General features: G+C 52.4%; 6 protein-coding genes across 6 annotated transcripts; 3 read left to right on the plus strand and 3 right to left on the minus strand.

The window, feature by feature from the left end:
* Positions 1–648: 648 nt before the first annotated feature.
* K489DRAFT_393077 (uncharacterized protein) lies at positions 649–1,620 on the plus strand. The gene is made up of 2 exons (XM_033606761.1): positions 649–826; positions 919–1,620. The coding sequence occupies exons 1-2, from the start codon at positions 769–771 to the stop codon at positions 1,356–1,358; spliced, it is 498 nt and encodes a 165-aa protein (XP_033462203.1). The 5' UTR covers positions 649–768; the 3' UTR covers positions 1,359–1,620.
* Positions 1,581–3,412, minus strand: K489DRAFT_377715 (uncharacterized protein). Its single transcript, XM_033604221.1, has one exon. It carries the CDS (start codon positions 3,056–3,058, stop codon positions 1,673–1,675), a length of 1,386 nt encoding a protein of 461 aa, XP_033462204.1. The 5' UTR covers positions 3,059–3,412; the 3' UTR covers positions 1,581–1,672.
* A 274-nt stretch (positions 3,413–3,686) lies between these two features.
* On the plus strand, positions 3,687–5,274 carry K489DRAFT_377716 (metallo-beta-lactamase superfamily protein). Its single transcript, XM_033604222.1, has 2 exons — positions 3,687–4,346; positions 4,424–5,274. Exons 1-2 carry the CDS (start codon positions 4,131–4,133, stop codon positions 5,147–5,149), a joined length of 942 nt encoding a protein of 313 aa, XP_033462205.1. The 5' UTR covers positions 3,687–4,130; the 3' UTR covers positions 5,150–5,274.
* A 182-nt stretch (positions 5,275–5,456) lies between these two features.
* On the plus strand, positions 5,457–11,558 carry K489DRAFT_150370 (conidial yellow pigment biosynthesis polyketide synthase). The gene is made up of 6 exons (XM_033599218.1): positions 5,457–5,566; positions 5,620–6,153; positions 6,211–6,511; positions 6,571–7,371; positions 7,430–10,060; positions 10,117–11,558. The coding sequence occupies exons 2-6, from the start codon at positions 5,816–5,818 to the stop codon at positions 11,437–11,439; spliced, it is 5,394 nt and encodes a 1,797-aa protein (XP_033462206.1). The 5' UTR covers positions 5,457–5,566; positions 5,620–5,815; the 3' UTR covers positions 11,440–11,558.
* On the minus strand, positions 11,521–13,150 carry K489DRAFT_377718 (uncharacterized protein). Its single transcript, XM_033604223.1, has one exon. The coding sequence runs from the start codon at positions 12,896–12,898 to the stop codon at positions 11,678–11,680; it is 1,221 nt and encodes a 406-aa protein (XP_033462207.1). The 5' UTR covers positions 12,899–13,150; the 3' UTR covers positions 11,521–11,677.
* A 3,653-nt stretch (positions 13,151–16,803) lies between these two features.
* On the minus strand, positions 16,804–18,417 carry K489DRAFT_333834 (NAD(P)-binding protein; the record flags this gene model as incomplete). The annotated part of the gene is made up of 3 exons (XM_033602177.1): positions 16,804–17,998; positions 18,072–18,205; positions 18,308–18,417. The coding sequence occupies 3 exons, from the start codon at positions 18,412–18,414 to the stop codon at positions 16,998–17,000; spliced, it is 1,242 nt and encodes a 413-aa protein (XP_033462208.1). The 3' UTR covers positions 16,804–16,997.
* Between the last annotated feature and the right edge of the window lie 421 nt (positions 18,418–18,838).

Below are 18,838 nucleotides of genomic sequence, written 5' to 3' on the forward strand. Positions count from 1 at the left end.
TACTCTAGTGACGACCTCGTTCACCTGTATGTTTTGTTGTCCCACGCGGGGTAGCATCGATTTGTATGAGATGCTTCCGCGACCAAAGGAGATACGTTGGATGCTATCTGCATAGAGCCACACACATGTATTTCGGCAAAGCGGATGGATAATATACATGCACAGCCTAATGCGACATGCAATCCCTGCGCAACGCACGCATCTGCCATGCCACAGCCACGTTTCGCGTGGACCCCGGAAAGCCTGGCGGGGCATGTGGGTGGGTGGGTGGTTGAGAGGGCCATCGGTTTCCGACCATCATGTCAACCTGGACCATCCCTGCATATGGTTGTTCTTCTGGGCATACTACACCTTTCTTGAACAGCCAATCCAATCGTTTGGATGGTCTGACATGTATGCGCGACGACTGCGGTGGTCAGACAATATCCAACAAAGAACTTTAGCGCTTTGTTCGAGAGTGATCTTCAGGGTGATCGACGTGTTCCTCCTTCCCCCGGCTTCCGATGATGGACGATGCATAGTCTATCTTTTACTTGTATAGTGCCTATCGTAGATCTCCAGCCATTGTGGGAGACCCTGCGTAGAAATGCCTGTTGCCGATGTCGAGTGATTACGTTGAGATGACAAGCCATCCGCTGATAACGTTGAGCAGGTTCCAGAAGCGACTTAAGATTCAACGTAGCCAAGATCGATTGTATTCCAACAGCGTCCACAAGCTTGCTATCTTGATGTCCAGATAGTGACTATCAGAAACTTGCCAAAATCAAGATGCCGTCCTCTGAAGTGCTTCGCTCTATTGCGATCCTCACTTCAGCAGTTCATGTCGGTGGGTAGATTCATACTTACAATTTACATACTCGCACCGGAAGCACATATTTACTATGTGAACTAACTAACCTCGGAAATCCACTCATACAGGAAGCCAATTCAGTCTCTCATACGTCTCAGGAGCAGCACTCCTGACCTATCCAACTCCCAGCGAATCGAGCCTTTTGGCCCAATTCCGCGTAATATTCCGTCGGGGCTTTTACCTCTGTCCACCATCCGCGGGAATCTCCACCCTCGCCAACCTCATCAATGCGTTTCTGACCTACGGTGACGATGGACGAGCAGCACTTTTCTTTCTGCTGGCCGCCGTCATCTCCGCGAGCCTCATTCCTTTCACACTGGCGTTCATCGTTGGCGCGGAGGAGGAACTTTTGCAGAGGGCAAATCGCAGCACTGACGAGGGAGATAAGAAAACTCCCGCGGGTCACGAAGAATCCACGAGGGATTTGATCATCAAGTGGTCGAGATTGAATTACTACAGGCCGCTTTTCCCGCTTTTGGGCGTGCTGCTCGCGTATTTCGCGATCTAGAGGATTTGTGCTTTGGGTATTTTGGCCTGTGGAGAGTACTAGCTGCTGCAGAAAGGTGGTCATTTGGAGACCTGGCGGTGAGGGAGAAGAACATAGCCGAATCAGCATGGAAGTAAATATATACTGTTGAACAGTGCCTGGGGCTACGGAAATGTGCGCGGGAACTCTGGGAGGACGTCTTTCGAGATAGAACAATGATTGCAAGATAAAAACACTAGAGACACGTAATTCTTGAAGAGCTTGTAGAATTATATCACGACAGGTCATATCGACTGCAGACAATACAGATCTATCTGATGATGACTCAGAACGAGCTAGGTCGTCATCGCATTGAGACCTAATCCTCGCAGCAGCTCGTCCTCAGTTGACTTCAGCAACTCTGAGATCGCTTCCTTGTCATGGTACGCCTCATTGTACACGCATTGCAGTCTCATAGAGCCTTGGAATGTCCACAGGTGCAACAGAATATCCGGCGAGTACAACGTGATGCCCAACCAGGCGTCTTTCACTTCGACCTTACCTCCGGCGGCTCCCTGATAGGAGGGTCGCAGGTAGTTATCCATAATACCAAAGCTGGAAACGCCGAGCGAGCTAGGCGCCTCGGATCCCGGCGGCGGATTCTTGATGATACCGACCATGTCATTGCCCCAGAAGCGCGGCAGAACCCGCAATAGTCCCGACTGTTCCGGCTCACGATATTTCTGCGAGGCGAGACGTGCAGTCTCCAAGAAGTCGTCCGTGACGGTGAATACCGCAGGAACAGGAATGGCCATCGGTCCGACGAGTGTCGTCGCTGGATCTTGAGTTTTGTCGACCCACTTCCGCACATCGTGAATGGTGACAGCACTCTGGAACGTGGCGGTCTCGCCAACTTGCTTGCGGAGAGCCATGGAAACCGCGGCTTGCACTCCGGCCGTGACAGTAAAGCCGGCTTCTTTACACTTTGCGATAACCAGCTTTGAGTCGGAAACCGTGAATGGCCTGTAAATTGTCCTAGGTTCCCGGCATGGCTGCTTCGTGTCCTTGAGACGTAGCTTGACACCGGCGAATCCAGCCATCCACTTTCCAAGCATGGTCCTGAACGTCGCTCGGTCGGTATCCGTGGCGACAGGAATAGAGGCTAGAGTGTTGAGCGGACCAACCAGATTTCGGCACTCGTCTCCTTGGAGTGCTGGACCCCTGCTCGCGTTGGCAGCGTCTGCAAGTGCTTGGACGAGGTTGTTCATAGCGGTGTAGGCTCCAATCCCGTCAAGATGAGTGTGTGGAGCCAGGAGGTAGAGCTCTTGTGTGGGAAGAAGCACGTGGAGGGCTGCACGTCCTGTACGGTTCCGGATGGGAAAGACATCTCGCGACGAGGCGGATTTGTCATGGAAGTGCAGCGACTCGTTGAGCCAGGAGCCCAGCTCCTCGTAATCTGCAATGGTGTAGACGAGACGGTCACCTTCCACCACGGCAGAGAGGCAAGGGTTGATTTGGCGCAGAGACATCCACGCTACGGGCAGATCTCTCTTGAGGTCGATGCCTTCGATGTCAATCTTGGCCATGATGGCAATGTGCCAGTGCTGGCCGTCGGTCGCGCCGACGCCGCCTTCACCGGCCAGGGCGAAAAAATTCTCCATGTCGTCGAGAGGTCTCTCGTACGTCCTGGGAGAAGTCTGGACCCATGACAGGTCCTCTTCCTCAACTACGGTGATCGCCATGATGTGATTTGACGGTTTGCGAGTATTGCTGGAGGTTGCGGCTACTCTTCGAACACGGGATCGATCTCGATATCTTCGAGGTATGCAGTGCGAATGAGAACACCATACCAGAGCTTAGATAGTCGCTTATGTACACGCGCAGCCATCTTCATTGACGTGAGCTGGGGGTTGGTAGGCTTCTGACAGATTGCCTGATGTCGGAATCCGAGCATTGAACGCCTGCATACGTTGAGGAGGCGAAAAGATTGCCCAGTGTAGCTATGTGAATATGTGAGACTCGCGTGGATAATGCGGCAGAGTTGGTTGTAGTGACGAAGACAAATAGGTATGTAGTCAAGCTTGAAAGAAGTGATGTCCACTACTGCGATTCGAAGCCAGAAGTGAACGGGATGTTTATACACATGACAAGAAGAGAATTCGATGAGATTTCTATTCGGCTGACTCAAGATTTGCACCGCAACTTTTACGACAATGTTCAAATGCGTGAGAGATCACGTCCCACCGGCTCTAGATGATCCGACCTCACATCTGATGACATAATCGCTTACTACTGCCGCGACCTGCCGCGCGGATTACCGTCAGGAGGTGGTGAACTTGACCGCCAATGATTTTGACAATCATTGGGCCCCGAAACTTCCACGCAACGCGCTCAACCTTTTTCAATATAACCAGGGCGTGATGGCGTGATGGTGCGTCCGGCAAACAACGTTACCTAGACGCAACTTGGTCGTCGGGATGACGGGCGATATCCCACCATTCTCGTCAATAGCACTGCCGCGAGATGATTGAGCGAGATGATTACGCAAGACGATCTCGATCGACGACAGCACCTGTCTATTATACTTGCTCAGCATGAGACCTGTCCTGCTCGTCCGGCGCAGCTCGGTATCCGATCAGTGCCACAGCTAACGTGAGCATCCTCGCTAGATGGAGGCACTACTGTGCTGTCAGCGATGATTGTGGAGGTCGTGACTCGATGGGGCAACAATCACTTGGCAACACACCATCCGTTGGTAACACATTAGGAACGTGGCCCCTGGTGTTCGTCGATCCTGACATCATCTGCTAAACTATGGCGACCCTAGCAAACGTGAAGATCGATCGGGAATTCTGGAAAGACTACCTCTGTGCTCAAGGGCGTCAATTGCCACTCCTCGAAGATGTTGAGGACCTCACCAACAGAGTCGTCAGAGTTATGGGAGGCAACCCTGGAGAGATGCAACTTCAGGGCACCAACACTTTCCTTCTCGGCACTGGCAAGGAAAGAATTCTGATCGACACCGGCGAGGTACGTCGGTGGAGTGGCCTCGGACGCCGTCTTGGAGTCTAGATCGCCTTGCCACAGTTCTGACAATCATCTATTAGGGAATACCGGTCTGGATCGAAAGACTGGTAGAGATCTTGAACGATCGAGACTTGACCATCGCCCATGTTCTGCTCACACATTGGCATGGAGACCATACAGGCGGTGTCCCCGACCTGGTTGCCCACGATCCCTCTATCGCACATCGTATATACAAGTGCAATCCTGACCCGGGTCAGCTTGATATTCAGAATCAGCAAATTTTCGCAGTAGAGGGTGCTACGGTCAGGGCCCTCTTCACGCCTGGTCATGCTATCGATCACATGTGTTTCCTGCTCGAGGAAGAGAACGCATTATTCACCGGCGATAACGTCCTGGGCCACGGCTTCACGGTGGTCGAAGATCTTGCGTCGTATCTGCAAAGCCTCGAACGAATGGCCGCTCAGGGCTGCACTATCGGCTATCCAGCTCACGGTGTCACGATCGACAACTTGCCTGCCAAGCTGAATCAGTACATTCGCCAGAAAAGAACCCGTGAAAAGCTGATTCTCCGTGCTCTGCTTGACCACATGTCGGCTCAGAACCGCAATCCTCGTTTGGCGAATTTGTCAGCGCAAGAGATCATTCGCATCATTCACGGGGAGGTACCCAAGGAACTCTTGCAGGGAGCAATCGAGCCTTCTACAATGGAAATTCTGCGCATGCTTGCTGATACGCGCAAAGTGGGCTTTTCTCTGAATGGTGGTACTCAGCGATGGTTTGTGAACAAGCAAACTCTTGTGATGTAGCGCTCGGAAGCGGGACACGAGAACGTACTGTCTGCGGCGTAGTACTAGATTGAGATGATACTTCTACTCAATCTCCTATGTTTAGCACAAATTTTGCCAAATCGCAAGACAAGTTTGCTTTTACGCACCATTAACGAAAATTTTTCGCTTGGTAACCCTGATCTTCACCATAAGGAAGAGCCTCTTTGCAAGAAACATTCGCTCTCTGATAGAATGATGAAAGTTCTAAATCCTCGAAATCTGGCTAGAAGAACATGGAAGTTTTCCATCAGACGTCCACGCGTACTGGCGTGAAGCTTGTCCACGAAGATTAAAAGCTACGCGGGTATTCTTGGTCCTCTTCATGCGATCTGCTAAATGATTGGACAGACGGCATCGGATTTCGAGGGCGTAGGGCCGTCATCCGAGCCTGGTTACGTGGTGAGCGGCTGTTTTCTCCACGTCGGTTCCCGTGCTAACCAATGCATCAGCCAAGTCAGACTACCTTGCTTCCCACGCGACGCCAAGACTGCTTCTACTAAGCCGACCACCTGGAGTGCCATCAGCGTACAATGCCGACGGCTACTATTTGACGCTGTGGTTCTGCAGAAGAAACAAATGTACCACCTCCCTCTCTTTCTCTCTATGCATTCACTTCAACAATAGTTCGCTCCACGAACCACAGCCATGACTGCCACTCCCTCAACGGAAGGCATGAATGACTTTTCGTCGCGACTTGTGTTCTTTGGACACGAGTTCCCGAATGACGACCTCCGAGACCTTTTCCGACGCCTTCATACCAACAGCAAGACTCAAAGATTTCGTCTCTTGGCTACTTTCCTGGACGCTTGCAGTGAAGTGATTCACGAGGAAGTTGCCTCGTTACCGTTGCATTTGAAGAAACTTGTACCTCCGTTCAAGTCGATTTTGTCCATTGCCGATGATTCCAACTTTCGACAAGGGCCCTTGGGTGGCGCCTTGGAGAGTGCTCTACTCTGCGTGCTGGAGATTGGCATGTTCCTCGGGTCAGATTACTTGGAAATTCTTTGATACTTTTCAATACAAGCTGACCTACGATACAGTCATCACGAGGCTGAAGATTTGCCATTCGACTTTTTGAGAGTCAGACCAATCCTCTCTGGTCTCAGCATCGGCTTATTCGCAGCGGCAGCTATTTCTGTCTCTACTTGTTTGGCAGAGGTAGCGGACCACGGAGTCGAAAGTGTTCGAGTGGCCTTCAGATTGGGCGTCCACGTCGATGGCGTATCAGAACGCTTGGAGTCACGCGACCAGGATGGCACCTACGACAGCTGGGCATTTGTTGTGACCGGCTTGTCGGCTGCTAAGGTTCAAGAGGAGATCGACAGGTACAATGTCGAATCGGTGAGACTTGCATCCTGACAAATGCCTCGCCGACTGCTTTACTGATATCACTTTCCTAGTTTAATCCAGAGGCCACCAAGGTCTTCATCAGTGCGTCTGACAAGACTTCAGTTAGTGTCAGCGGTCCTCCTTCGAGGTTGAAAAGTGCGTTCCTGAACTCTCAAGCCCTTCGGTACTCGAAGCACTTCCCAATGCCCGTATACAATGGATTGTGCCACGCGCCTCATCTCTACACCGCGGACGACATCAGGACCGTGACTCAAGGATCACCCTTCAAGTGCGAGCCCTCGCTCCGAGTACAACTTCCGCTGCTCTCACCTCAAACCGGAAAGCCGTACCAGGCTTGCGATGCAGGCGAACTGTTCGAGGAGATCGCCACTGAGATCCTGACAGGATCCATATTCCTGGACAATCTCAGCGCAGGCGTATTGGAGCTTCTGTCAGAATCCGGTACAGCGGAATGCGAGACATTTCTCTTTCGATCATCCATCGTCTCCAAAGGTCTTCTGGACACCCTGACTACTAGTCTCGGCGAGGTCACCATCACGCAAACGGATTACATCGATTGGTGCTTTCACGACATCAAGCCTAGTGCAACACGTACCACTGCGCAATCCACGTTGGCCATCGTTGGAATGTCTTGCAGACTTCCGGGCGGCGCAAACGATTGCAAGCTCTTCTGGGACCTTCTCAAGGCCAAGAAAGACACACATACCGAGGTTCCAGCCGACCGATTTGATCTGCAAGCCCATTTCGACCCCACGGGCCAGGTTCCCAACTCGACTCCTACACCGTATGGTAATTTCATCGACGAACCGGGCTTGTTCGATGCTGCATTCTTCAACATGTCGCCGAGAGAGGTAGGCATAAAGATTGTACATGCTGAGACTCCAACATAGCGCTAATCGATTCGCACAGGCTGAACAAACTGATCCGATGCATCGACTTGCTCTAGTCACAGCCTACGAAGCGCTCGAGATGTCAGGCTTTGCCCCCGACCGAACACCGTCTACAACTCTCGAGAGGATCGGAACGTTTTACGGCCAAGCTAGTGATGACTGGCGAGAACTCAATGCAGCACAAAACATTGGCTCTCACGCAGTACCGGGCGGTGAGCGCGCTTTCGCCAACGGTCGCATTAATTACTTCTTCAAATTCGGCGGACCCAGCTTCAACATCGATACTGCGTGCTCCAGCGGCTTGGCTGCCGTCAACGCAGCATGCTCGTCCCTCTGGGCTAATGAGGCGGATATGGTCATTGCTGGTGGCCTCAGCGTGATCACGAACCCTGACAACTACGCTATGCTGGGTAATGGCCATTTCCTCTCGAGGACCGGCCAGTGTAAGGTGTGGGACGAGGGCGCTGATGGGTACTGTCGAGCTGACGGTATCGGCTCTGTCGTCATCAAAAGATTAGAAGATGCTGTGGCAGACAACGACAACATTCTCGCTACGGTCCTTGCTGGTGCAACCAACCACTCTGCTTATGCCGCATCCATTACTCAGCCTCACGCCGGAGCTCAGAAGATCAACTATGCTCAAGTCATGCAAGCCGCGGGAGTCAACCCTCTAGATGTCGGATATGTTGAGCTCCACGGTACTGGAACTCAAGTAGGCGATGCGATCGAATCTGAATCGGTCTGCGACTTTTTCGCTCCCCTTGTGCCTCGCCGTCGTCCCGACCAACCTCTCCATCTGGGCGCGGTGAAATCAAACATCGGCCATGGTGAGGCTGCTGCCGGTATCGCCTCACTTCTCAAAGTTCTTCTCGTGTTCCAGAACCAGGAGATTCCGCCGCACGTGGGCATCAAGACAGCTATCAATCCCATCATTCCTACCAACCTCGACAAGCGACAAGTTGGTTTGGCTCTGGATTTGAAATCATGGCCGCGAGAGAACGGCAAGACTCGGTATGCAGTCGTGAACAGCTTCGGCGCTCATGGCGGTAACACTACTTTACTTCTCGGCGACGCTCCGGCCAAAGCTCCTGGTGTTTCAGACCCCAGAACTAGTCATCCTATCTTGATCTCTGCCAAGAGCAAGAACTCGCTCAAGGACAACGTGGCCGCCCTCATTGAGTATCTGGCCCAGCATCCTGACACCGACCTCGGAGACCTCTCATACACGACCACTGCTCGTCGTATTCACCATAACTCCAGAGTCGCCATCTCAGCTTCGAGCATCTCGGATCTGCAGAAATCTTTGACTTCCGTTGTTGACACAGTCAGCGAGATTCGACCTATCTCGAGCACGGCTCCGTCCGTCACCTTTGCCTTCACTGGTCAAGGCTCATTCTACATTGGAACTGGCGCAGCTTTGTACAAGTCTTTCCCTGCTTACCGCGATCAGATCGATCACCTCGACCGCCTAGTGAAGGCGTTGGGTTTCTCTTCCGTGCGTCCATTCATCGAAGGCAAGCACGTAGCGACCGAGGCATGCCCTGTGACTACAGCACTTGCCATCGTCGTCACCCAGATCGCCCTTGCGGAGTTCTGGTCTCTGCTTGGTGTCAAACCTAGTGCTGTCATTGGTCACAGCCTAGGCGAGTATGCAGCTTTGGTGACAGCAGGCGTTTTGTCTGCTGCAGACGCGATACTCCTCGTGGGAAAGCGCGCTCAATTCGTCATCTCTGGGTCTGAAGAGGGTAGCCACAGCATGCTGGCAGTCCGTGCTAGTGTTCAAAAGATCAAGAGCGTCGCCACCAAGGCAAAATATGAGGTCTCGTGCATGAACGGAACCAACGATACTGTTCTCGGCGGCTTGCGCGAAGACATCGAGGAGGCACGGAAGACCCTGGAGAATGAGGGCATCAAGTGCACGCTCCTTGATGTGCCCTTTGCCTTCCATACGAGCCAAATGGATTCCATGATAAAGCCATTCGAGCAGCTGGCCAAGCATGTCACATACAAGACACCCAAGATTCCCGTTATTTCCCCTCTACTTAACACGTGTGTGTTCGATGGAAAGACTATCAACGAGAAGTACCTCAGCAAAGCGGCTCGTGAGACTGTCAACTTCGTGGGTGCTCTCGAGTCTTCCCAAGAAATCGGCATCATTGATGAGAAGACCATTTGGATCGAGATCGGACCTCATCCAGTCAACGTCTCATTCGTCCGAGGTTTCATGGCCGCAGCGCAGACCCACGCATCCTTCCGTCGGGACGAGGATAATTTTGTCACCTTGTCGAAGACTCTTACATCGCTTCATCGCAGCGGCGTGACCATCAACTGGAACGAATATCACCGTCCCTTCGAGAGCAGCCTCAAGCTCTTGCACCTCCATGCCTATAAATGGAACGCGAAGAACTACTGGATCCAATACGAGGGTACCTGGACCTTGGACAAGGCTTACCCGAATGGCGTACTCAACAACTCAAAGCCTGTCGCTCCTAGCGGCTCCGCGCTCCGAACGTCTTCTATGCAGCAAATCCTGTCTGAAGACATCTCGGAAGACATTGGCAGAGTTGTCGTCGTTTCGGACATGATGCAGCCTGAGCTTCTTGGTGCCGTGGATGGTCACCACATGAACGGATATGGAGTAGCAACCTCGGTAAGTGATCAATACTTGTATAGCAGATGGATTTCTGGTACTGACCTTTCATCAAGTCCATTTGGGCCGACATGGCTTTGACCGTCGGCGAATACCTGTACAAGCGTATGATTCCGACAGCGACCGGACCAGTACCCATGAACGTGAGCGAAATGCTTGTCGAACACGCTCAGGTGGCCAAGACGGATAGAAGCGGCGCTCAACTCCTGCACATCGAGGCTGAAATGGACCTCGCGGAGATGACCACCGTGGTGCAGCTATTTGACACGGATTCTCAGGGCAACCGCTCTGAGGAGCCGTATGCCACAACCGTTGTCAGATACGAAGACCCGAATGACTGGGAGGTAGAGTTCCGTCGCATCTCTTGGCTAGTCGAGACACGCATCCAGGCCTTGACAGCCATGGTTCCCAGCGGCTCCGCCAGCCGTCTGGGCCGCGACATGACATACACATTGTTCAAGAATGTGGTAGACTACTCCGACAAGTACCGGGGCATGCAATCCGTCGTGGTTCACGAGCTGGAAGCCTACGCCGACGTTGTGTTGGCCACAGATCGACACGGTACCTGGCACACACCACCCCACTGGATCGACAGCCTGTTCCACGTTGGTGGCTGGGTCATGAATGGCAGCGATGCCTCCGACACGAAGGACTACTTCTACGTCACCAACGGCTGGGAGACGTGCCGCATGCTCGAACCCGCCGTCGCTGGCGGCAAATACCAGAGCTACGTCCGTATGGCACCGACAGGCGAGGCCAACATGTTCTCCGGCGACGTCTACGTCACGCAAGGCGGAGCCGTAGTAGGAATGATGGGCGGTATGCGCTTCCGCCGCGTCCACCGTATCTTGATGGACAAGTTCTTCACTCCGAGCGATGCGATTGCCGGCAGTCATGACGTCAAGCCAACTGCTGCGATCAAAGCAACGGCAGCAGCACCGGCTCCGGCGAAGAGCAGTATCCGCACAGCGCCAGTTGCTCCCAAGGTTACACCTGCAAAGGCCAAGCGGGTAACACATGCCCCTGCGCCTGCCGTCCAGCAGGCCCCGGCGGTGGTCAAGGCAACGGAGAAGGCGAAGCCAGTGACCCCAGTCCCTGCTGCCGTGGAGCAAGACAGCAGCGCCAACGATGGAGCTGTCGTCGATGTGGCGCCAGGCATCGTCGGCGATGCTCTGCGTCTCATTGCTAGCGAGACCGGTCTCGAGTTGGCCGAGCTTACTGACGAGGCCAGCTTCGTGGAATTGGGTGTGGACTCCCTTACCTCGTTGGTGCTTGCGGAGAAATTCAAGAAGCAGCTTGCGATCGAAGTCAAGAGCTCGCTTTTCCTCGAGTTGCTCCATGTTGGAGACCTTAAGGCGTGGTTGGAGCAGAATGCTTAGTTTTGATGACATCTTTGGACAGGGAGAGGTGCATAGCATGCCTGATTTGAGAGAATTCTCTGTTTATGATTTTGTATGTACGTGCTTCATTGCTTACAGTTTTCGATTGTCTTTCTCATAATTGTTTGTCTGCGTTAGCTAGGAATCTTATGACAACATCTTCGAATTCGAGTCTCGCTCAAATGTCTCATGAATGAATTCGATTTCAATTTTGCCCTATGGAAACCAATGACTATCTCTACAACATATGCGCCATGTACGCAAGTGAAGGATCACTGGTACCGTCAAGGAAACGATCCGTCATCTCCCCAGCCAGAGTCTTGAGAGTCGTCTTTAACGACGCAGCCAGCAGCAGAAGCGCCTGCGGGGGCCGCCGAGTCTGCGTCACGCTGTATCGATGGCCAAACAGAGTAACGACGCGAGAAAGACATGGCAAAGTTCCGAACACAAGAAGGGCCTGCTGTTCCCCACCATCGAGGGCGCGCAGTGCGGCGCCTGCGCCTTCAAGGATTGCCGTGACCAGAGACGCCACGAGCAGAGCCGTGTCCGTGTCGGCGGCGCAGGCACAGACAAGGATCCGGGCCGCCTGGCGGCTGGCGTGCGGGATCTGCTCGGCGAGCATGTGCGCTGCTGTGACGGCGTTGGCGGATCCCGGATGGGTGTTATCGGCGGCTGATGCCGGAATGTTGGTGGTCGGCCTCCACTCGGACAATTCGCGGATGGTTGCAACAGCTACCGTCGCACAATCGTACTCGTACGGATTGTGAGGGAACTTGTCGAGAGATGACATTATGTCTATATCTGCAATCCAAGAGCAATCGGATGAGGCATTCTGCGCAAAGTCGTCGACCCTGCCGTTGACGTTGTTGTTATTCTTGTTGGGAGTCGGATGACCGCCATGGACGATGTCGTTAATCTGATCGCTGCAGTTATTGTTTCCGTTTTCAGAGTCGATCCCATTGGTAGCGCCAGGTTGACCATTGTGGGCGGCAGGATACGAGTCTGATCGAGGCCGGTTGGATTGGAAGGTTGCAAGAGAAGAGCTATTTCGATGGAGAGCAGGCCGAGTGGAGAAAGATGGCGTTTGGGGTGCCGTCGATCCAGCCGCTGTTGTCACTGTAGATGCCGAGTTGTTCTCGTTCGTCACGATCCGAGAGCCATGATCGGCGCCACGAGCGTCACCCGTCCCGCTGCCCGAGCCGATGTTCTCGTCCGTCCGTTGAGAACTCGGACGCGGTCGGCCAAAGTGCCTCGCAGGACTGTACACACACTTGAAGGAGAGTCTTTCGCAGCGGCGACAGCGAGGACTGCCTTTATCGCATTTAATTTTGGCTTCTCGACAAGCCTCGCACGTCTGACGGAGCTTTCGACTCTTCGGCTCTCCATTCGTGTCGTTGGTTGTAGGAACACGATTGTTACTGTCAGCAGCAGGCTCTACTTGAGGATCTTGAGAATCCATTACCACCGAGCGGACCAAGTTCGGAGGTTCGTGTCACGGTGAAAATACGAGCGATGGACGACGAGGTAGATAAGTAAGTCAAAGTGAAGGTAACAAATGCAGGCCGACTGACGGGCATCCTCCTCTCGTGTTACAGACATCACGTATATGCAGACATAGCATGCAGGCTATTATCAGGAGATGGTCGAGACTGGAGTTGGCTACAATGCTGAAGGATTCAGCCACAGCATTCCACCTCCTCCTCATCCCGCGGCAAGTCCACGAATGTGACCGCACGGGCATGGACACAGTACATGCACGAACGGAGGCGCGTTCTTGTAGAACGATATCACGGACGTGACCGAATATATGCCGAGCGTTTCTTCAAACACGTCTCGGGATGCTGAGTCATCTTCATTTACCTGCTGGGATGTGTCCGTCCTACATGTGCAGCTGGTCCTGGCTGACGCAGGGATTGCAGCATGTCACTATTGCAACTGCGACTGTTGGCATTGTGGCGTGTCTTACCACACCACGGACCGAATCGATAGCAAGCCACCACTGCACCCTGCTGATGTTGGACGACCTGGACGAATTGCTGGGGCTGACCTTCAGCTCCCACCTCGACCATTTACTCGCTTGCTCCGGCGGGGTTCCCCATACTCGACTACGACGACGACTCCATGTGTGCATCACACATGGTCTCTCTTCTACCTTGGGATATTTCACACTCTGTTGGGGATGATGTTTCTCGAGACTAGGAGCTTGGTCCTGCATTGTTTGCTGGCCGCGGCCTGTAAGCGAAGTGCTGGGGGATCTGGATCCTGCATCTTGAGGTCCGAGGATCTATATTACCCGGTTTACCATATCAGAGTGCGTGGCTTGACGACAGGCAGCAAATCAGAGCTTGCTGGAATCACGGTTGTTGGCTCTCTCGAGGGCTGAAGCACACTTGCAAGCGCCTCTCAGCACTACTGATTCGACTGTAGGAATGATGATTACGCTATGTGGAGATAGGGAATCAAGCTTCTTTAAACAGTGGGAAGCTCGCCGGCCGCTTTCCCTCTTTTCCGCCGGTGAAAGCCTAAAACTAAGGATTGGAAGATCATTGAATCCCGAAGCACCATTCCAGCTAGTGTAGCGAGAGACCTTGTTCTCCGACGCTCATATCCGAAAGACGCTCTATAACCACATTACGCGTTCACAACAACTTTGGAATGGTCAGCTCCGGCCTAACCACATGCATATTGGGATGCAGATTGACAATTTTCGAATACGATGTCCGGGTTACTTTGCCCCAGGATTGCCCAAGCTCTGGTGTCCTTAGTCAGCCCGAACCACGTGCTCACGACGGTGATCTAAACGAAAGCGATTTCATCGTGACATTCCACGCTGAAATTATTGCGAGCTTAGCACATATTGCGATATGTGCTAAATCCACCAGTTTCATAATTAACATGCCTGGCCAGGCCTATGCATGCAAGTCCAGAATTACTCAGCGTTATGCATGCTGACCGCAATTCGAATCAGACGGACTGTACCTGACCGTAGGAGTGTTGCTTACCATCTCAGTTGTCTACGTGTGGGAGGAAAGCAAAACAATCATCACATTTTCAGCTCGTTGGATGATGATATCAGCCTCGGAGTCGATCGACATTTACATATGAGGGCGTGGTTCACTTTACAGCCGAATCGCTCATCGTCAACAGACAGAACTGCAGGTCACACTTGCGGACGTGCACCGAGAGCGAGTGGTCTCGGTCAGCACAGTCACTACAGGCTCGAATCTCGTAATCGTCGTTGCTACAGTATCAAGTCGGAGAAGTCGCGGATTCCGAATGATAACAGATTTAGGTCGCTTATGATAACATGATAACGTAATCCATCAGCGAGCCGGCCACACCACCGAACCCGCCACTTTTCCTTGGCATTGAAAATGAGGTGACTGCAAACATGGTTTATTTGACTACATACCTAGTTATACAGCTGCTATGCTAGGATATGATTCAGAAGGAGCATCTCTATCCTGCTGGCAGGTTCGCGAGTTGTGTCCAGCTATTCCGCAGTTTCCACATCGTCGTTGAGTTAGAAGTCCTCGTTCAGGACCAGCTTTATCACGAGTCCTTTTCGATTGTTGAGCACTCAGACCCGCATCTACGCCTGCCTGCAATGCTCCAATACCATACTCTATAGATCCACCTTGCTGTATCTGCTTCCGTTTGCGCGATCTTCTCTTAGTTAATACTGCTAATTGCTCTTCAAGCTCTGTAATCCGTGCAGCTTGAAGTACATTCTGATGGAGCATCAACTCAGCACCTTTTACCAACTGTGAGAACCCTTCCTTAGCTTCGGGTGGAGATCTAAGGAAAGAGCTACTAATCAGCCGTGATTGAGATCCGAATTCATGCGAATTGCTTGGTGTTTGGGACTCCCATGCTGCTTCCGGTAATAGCTGTCGAGGAGGGGTGTGTAAACGTATATCAAGACGATCAATGACTGTTTGCGCGTCTGTACGGACTATCGCTGTTGCCTCAAAGGCCTTTCGACAGTTCTCTTTCGTAAACACGTCGAAAAACGCGTCCTTAAAGGCTGGAAGGAAGTTCTCTTTGTTGATATAGAAGACGCGGTTCCGTGCCAAGCCTCTGACACGCTCAGAGTATTTTCTCTTCAGCGGTGAGAAACATACTACGTCGAGAGGCTGGAGGATGTGAGATGAATGTGAAGGCATACACAAGGTGAGGATCTTGTTCTCAAGGCAATAGTCCTTAAAACCTTGGTTCAAATGGCTCTCATGGCCGTCGAGGATAAGTAGCCTGTACCCTGCTACTTGACGCGTCTTTGTATACGCGTCAAAATGCTTCAACCACTCCAAACCAAGGCTATTGTTGGTCCAGCCGTTCTCAGAGACTGAGACCCTCCAATTCGAAGGGACATCAGCGTCTTCATACCACGCAGAGATGTGGACGCGCCCTTTATAGATAATAAAGGGTGGGATGGCATAGCCTGCGGCGCAGATGCTCTGTATTACTGTTACCCATTCGCGGTTGCCTGGTTGAACTAGTATAGGTCTTTTTCGTCTCTCTGAACCTGTAACAACCTTTATTGATCCAATTACACCCATCTGGAAGCCTGTTTCGTCAAAATTGTGGACGTCATCGTCATGGACACCATACTTGACTTTTGTGTCCGCAACTAGCTTCAACCACGCGTAAATTACTTCCGGGTCTTCTTAGAGCATTCTCTGACGATCCTTTGCTCGATTGAATGCCATCTTGAGCTCATCTGAACGCGATACAAATCTCTCAGGCCAGCGTTTGCCAACTGGCCCTTTTCCTCGTATAGCTAGTTGTTTGTTTGCCATATCTGCTACCTCAGAGAGTAGGGGCGCAAATCCTCGCGCGTCAAGGTCGAGGATATGTCGCTTAAGCGTCTCTTCTTCTGTTGGCGTGAGATTTCGACAGTTTGGAACCATAGTGGCGCGAGAGCTAGTTCCATTCAGTCTTGTAGAGAGTTTCTGATGTTGAACACCAAAAGCTGCAGCTGCGCTCCGTTGGCTCCGAAATTGACCAGATCTGTAGGCATTAATAGCAAGCTCGATTCTGCCTTCTTGATTATCTAATAACATGTCTTGTTGTTGAGATATTATAAAGGAAAGATGATGTTTACAATGCCAAGGAAAAGTGGCGGGTTCGGTGGTGTGGCCGGCTCGCTGATGGATTACGTTAACGCTAATGATTATCAGTGTTTTACGCGCCTACACATAGTCATAAGCTAAGCCGGCCGCCGGCATCACCGCCTTCGCGTGAAAGAGAGACCGGCTCGGGCCGAGCAGAATTAAGCACGAACCAGAGTCCCCGCCGCTCTTGTCCGACGACGAGCAGAGCGCGGGCTTTCTCCCTGTCGATGAGACGATTTTCGGTACAATCACAACTTCGTGCCAACCACGAATGGCGAGCAGCTGCATCGCAAGATGGAACATCCGACATGAGTGATGACCATCTGTCAAACAAGATGGCTTGTCGAGAAAATTCCGTTTTTTGCCTTCGCATACCCTTAGAGTAATCATGATCCCTCGCACTCCGGATAGTACTCTTCAGGCTCATCTTGCTCAAGATTTCTATTACAACGTTCCAAGAAACTTGCTCGAAGGACGAGCACCTAACCCGCTCTTCTCATACGCCAAATCGATCATTCGCATCTGTCGGATCGACTCATTTCCATCCACCCACGTTGTCGTCTCCCGTCCCTTCACCCGGTTCACAAATTGCTCCAACTGATGCCGGAACGACATCCACGAGGCCTCGCTGGGGAGACCCGCGAAGTCGGCGCCAGCCTCGGCGAAAGTGTATGCCTTTTCCGAGTTTGTCTCGGTCCACGTCCTCACCACGCGACCCGTGCTCTTCTCGCGCACTTCGAACATATCGTGGAGGTCGATGCGATGCCAGAAGATGCCGTGGACGATGCCGTGTAGGGTCGCTTTGCGGATGCGGAACTTCTCTTGTCCGGACTTCTCTAACTCTGCCTCGGGCACAAGGACGGCGCGTAGTTGCACTTCAGCGGTGGACGGAGTCCACCAGGTAGGACCGCGGAGGGTACTGCTGGCCTCGCCGATGCGGCCGCCAGGAAACCGGAAGGTGGCGTGGAAGTCCCAGTCGCAATCGTGATGCTCGCCATCGGTGTAGTGGTGAGTATTACAGCTGATACATTCTTCGGGCTCGGCGCCAAAGAGCATCCGCAGTGCGGCAAAATTGTAGGTACCCATGGCCATGATGCTACCGCCGGAGAGATTGTAGTTGAAATGGATATCACTCTTACTAGTGCCCCACCAGGGGATCATGGAGGCACTCTTAACGGAGACGACATCATCCGGGTTGATGAGGGAGCGAAATTTGATCCAGGAGGGGTAGAAGCGCGAGTGGAACGCCTCTAGCAAGACCGGCGCATTTGGTACGGATAGCTCGGGCAGACGGAAAAGCGCCTCCGCCTCTTGTGCGTTTGACACGGCAGGCTTTTCCAATAGGACATGTTTGCCGGCGCGGATGGCTCGCACCGCCCACTCAAAGTGCAGAGCGTTGGGAAGAGGGATCAAGACGCAGTCGATGTTCGGGTCATCGATGAGCTCTAAGAATGACGGACGAACATCAGCATGCCGCAATCATGGCCGTCAGATATGCGGACCGAACGGCTTAAATACCTTCGTACGATGCCTTGACCTCAGGGATCCCATTGGCTTTGGCGAACTTTTCAGCTTTGGCGCGATCTCGTGCAGCAATCGCTTGAACAATGACCTCAGGATGCGTTTTCGCCGGGTTAGTCAAGGTGAGCGGGCTGTGTATTGAGATCACAGCATTAGCTGGTGCCATTCAGAGTGTCTTTACAAGCACTCTCGACCAGCAGGGACGGGCTGGACGATTTGCTGCTGACACTCACGCAATAGTAGCTGCACCCAAGATTCCAAACCTGAGCGCATCAGCGCTCTTTGGCGGTGGATTCGACGGGCTGAAAGCCTCCCACAACCGGCTCACAATGCCTGCCATGCTTTCACGAAGCCTAGGTCCCAATGTTGTTGTGATGTAATGTGTTGCAGTTGATTGGGGTTTCTTTCGAGTGAACGAGAACGAGCGACATGGAGAACTCAATTGCTCATTCGAGGTGGATTAATCAAATACTATATACACATATCCAAGGCTGAGACGAAAACAGTCTCATTAGTATCTGCCGACTGGACAAAAAGTGCCGAGTCGTCAGGATGCCATTGTGTATTGAAGGTAATATAGCAGTCGACGTCTACAGTGGCTTAAGCCTAATTGTAGCCTCACCCGTGCCTCAGTAAATGTAATTCGGTGCTTTATATTGATCGGGTTTCCCAGAGATTCGGTGCTTATTCAGCCTGCGCCCAATGACATGTCGAGGAAAGCACCGAAAGGCACCACTGGAGAGACATGTGTAGATGAAACACCA

This window comes from Dissoconium aciculare (genome assembly GCF_010015565.1).
Source record: "Dissoconium aciculare CBS 342.82 unplaced genomic scaffold K489scaffold_3, whole genome shotgun sequence".
NCBI classification, from domain to species: Eukaryota; Fungi; Ascomycota; class Dothideomycetes; order Mycosphaerellales; family Dissoconiaceae; genus Dissoconium; species Dissoconium aciculare.

Excerpts from the sequence above, each read along its gene's own strand:
- K489DRAFT_393077 (XM_033606761.1), top strand. The coding sequence starts at position 769 with ATGCCGTCCTCTGAAGTGCTTCGCTCTATTGCGATCCTCACTTCAGCA. Across the intron at positions 827-918 it reads CACTTCAGCAGTTCATGTCG|GAAGCCAATTCAGTCTCTCA; the intron begins GTGGGTAGATTC and ends CCACTCATACAG.
- K489DRAFT_377715 (XM_033604221.1), bottom strand. The coding sequence starts at position 3,058 with ATGGCGATCACCGTAGTTGAGGAAGAGGACCTGTCATGGGTCCAGACT.
- K489DRAFT_377716 (XM_033604222.1), top strand. The coding sequence starts at position 4,131 with ATGGCGACCCTAGCAAACGTGAAGATCGATCGGGAATTCTGGAAAGAC. Across the intron at positions 4,347-4,423 it reads TTCTGATCGACACCGGCGAG|GGAATACCGGTCTGGATCGA; the intron begins GTACGTCGGTGG and ends ATCATCTATTAG.
- K489DRAFT_150370 (XM_033599218.1), top strand. The coding sequence starts at position 5,816 with ATGACTGCCACTCCCTCAACGGAAGGCATGAATGACTTTTCGTCGCGA. Across the intron at positions 6,512-6,570 it reads ACAGGTACAATGTCGAATCG|TTTAATCCAGAGGCCACCAA; the intron begins GTGAGACTTGCA and ends TCACTTTCCTAG. Across the intron at positions 10,061-10,116 it reads GATATGGAGTAGCAACCTCG|TCCATTTGGGCCGACATGGC; the intron begins GTAAGTGATCAA and ends CCTTTCATCAAG.
- K489DRAFT_377718 (XM_033604223.1), bottom strand. The coding sequence starts at position 12,898 with ATGGATTCTCAAGATCCTCAAGTAGAGCCTGCTGCTGACAGTAACAAT.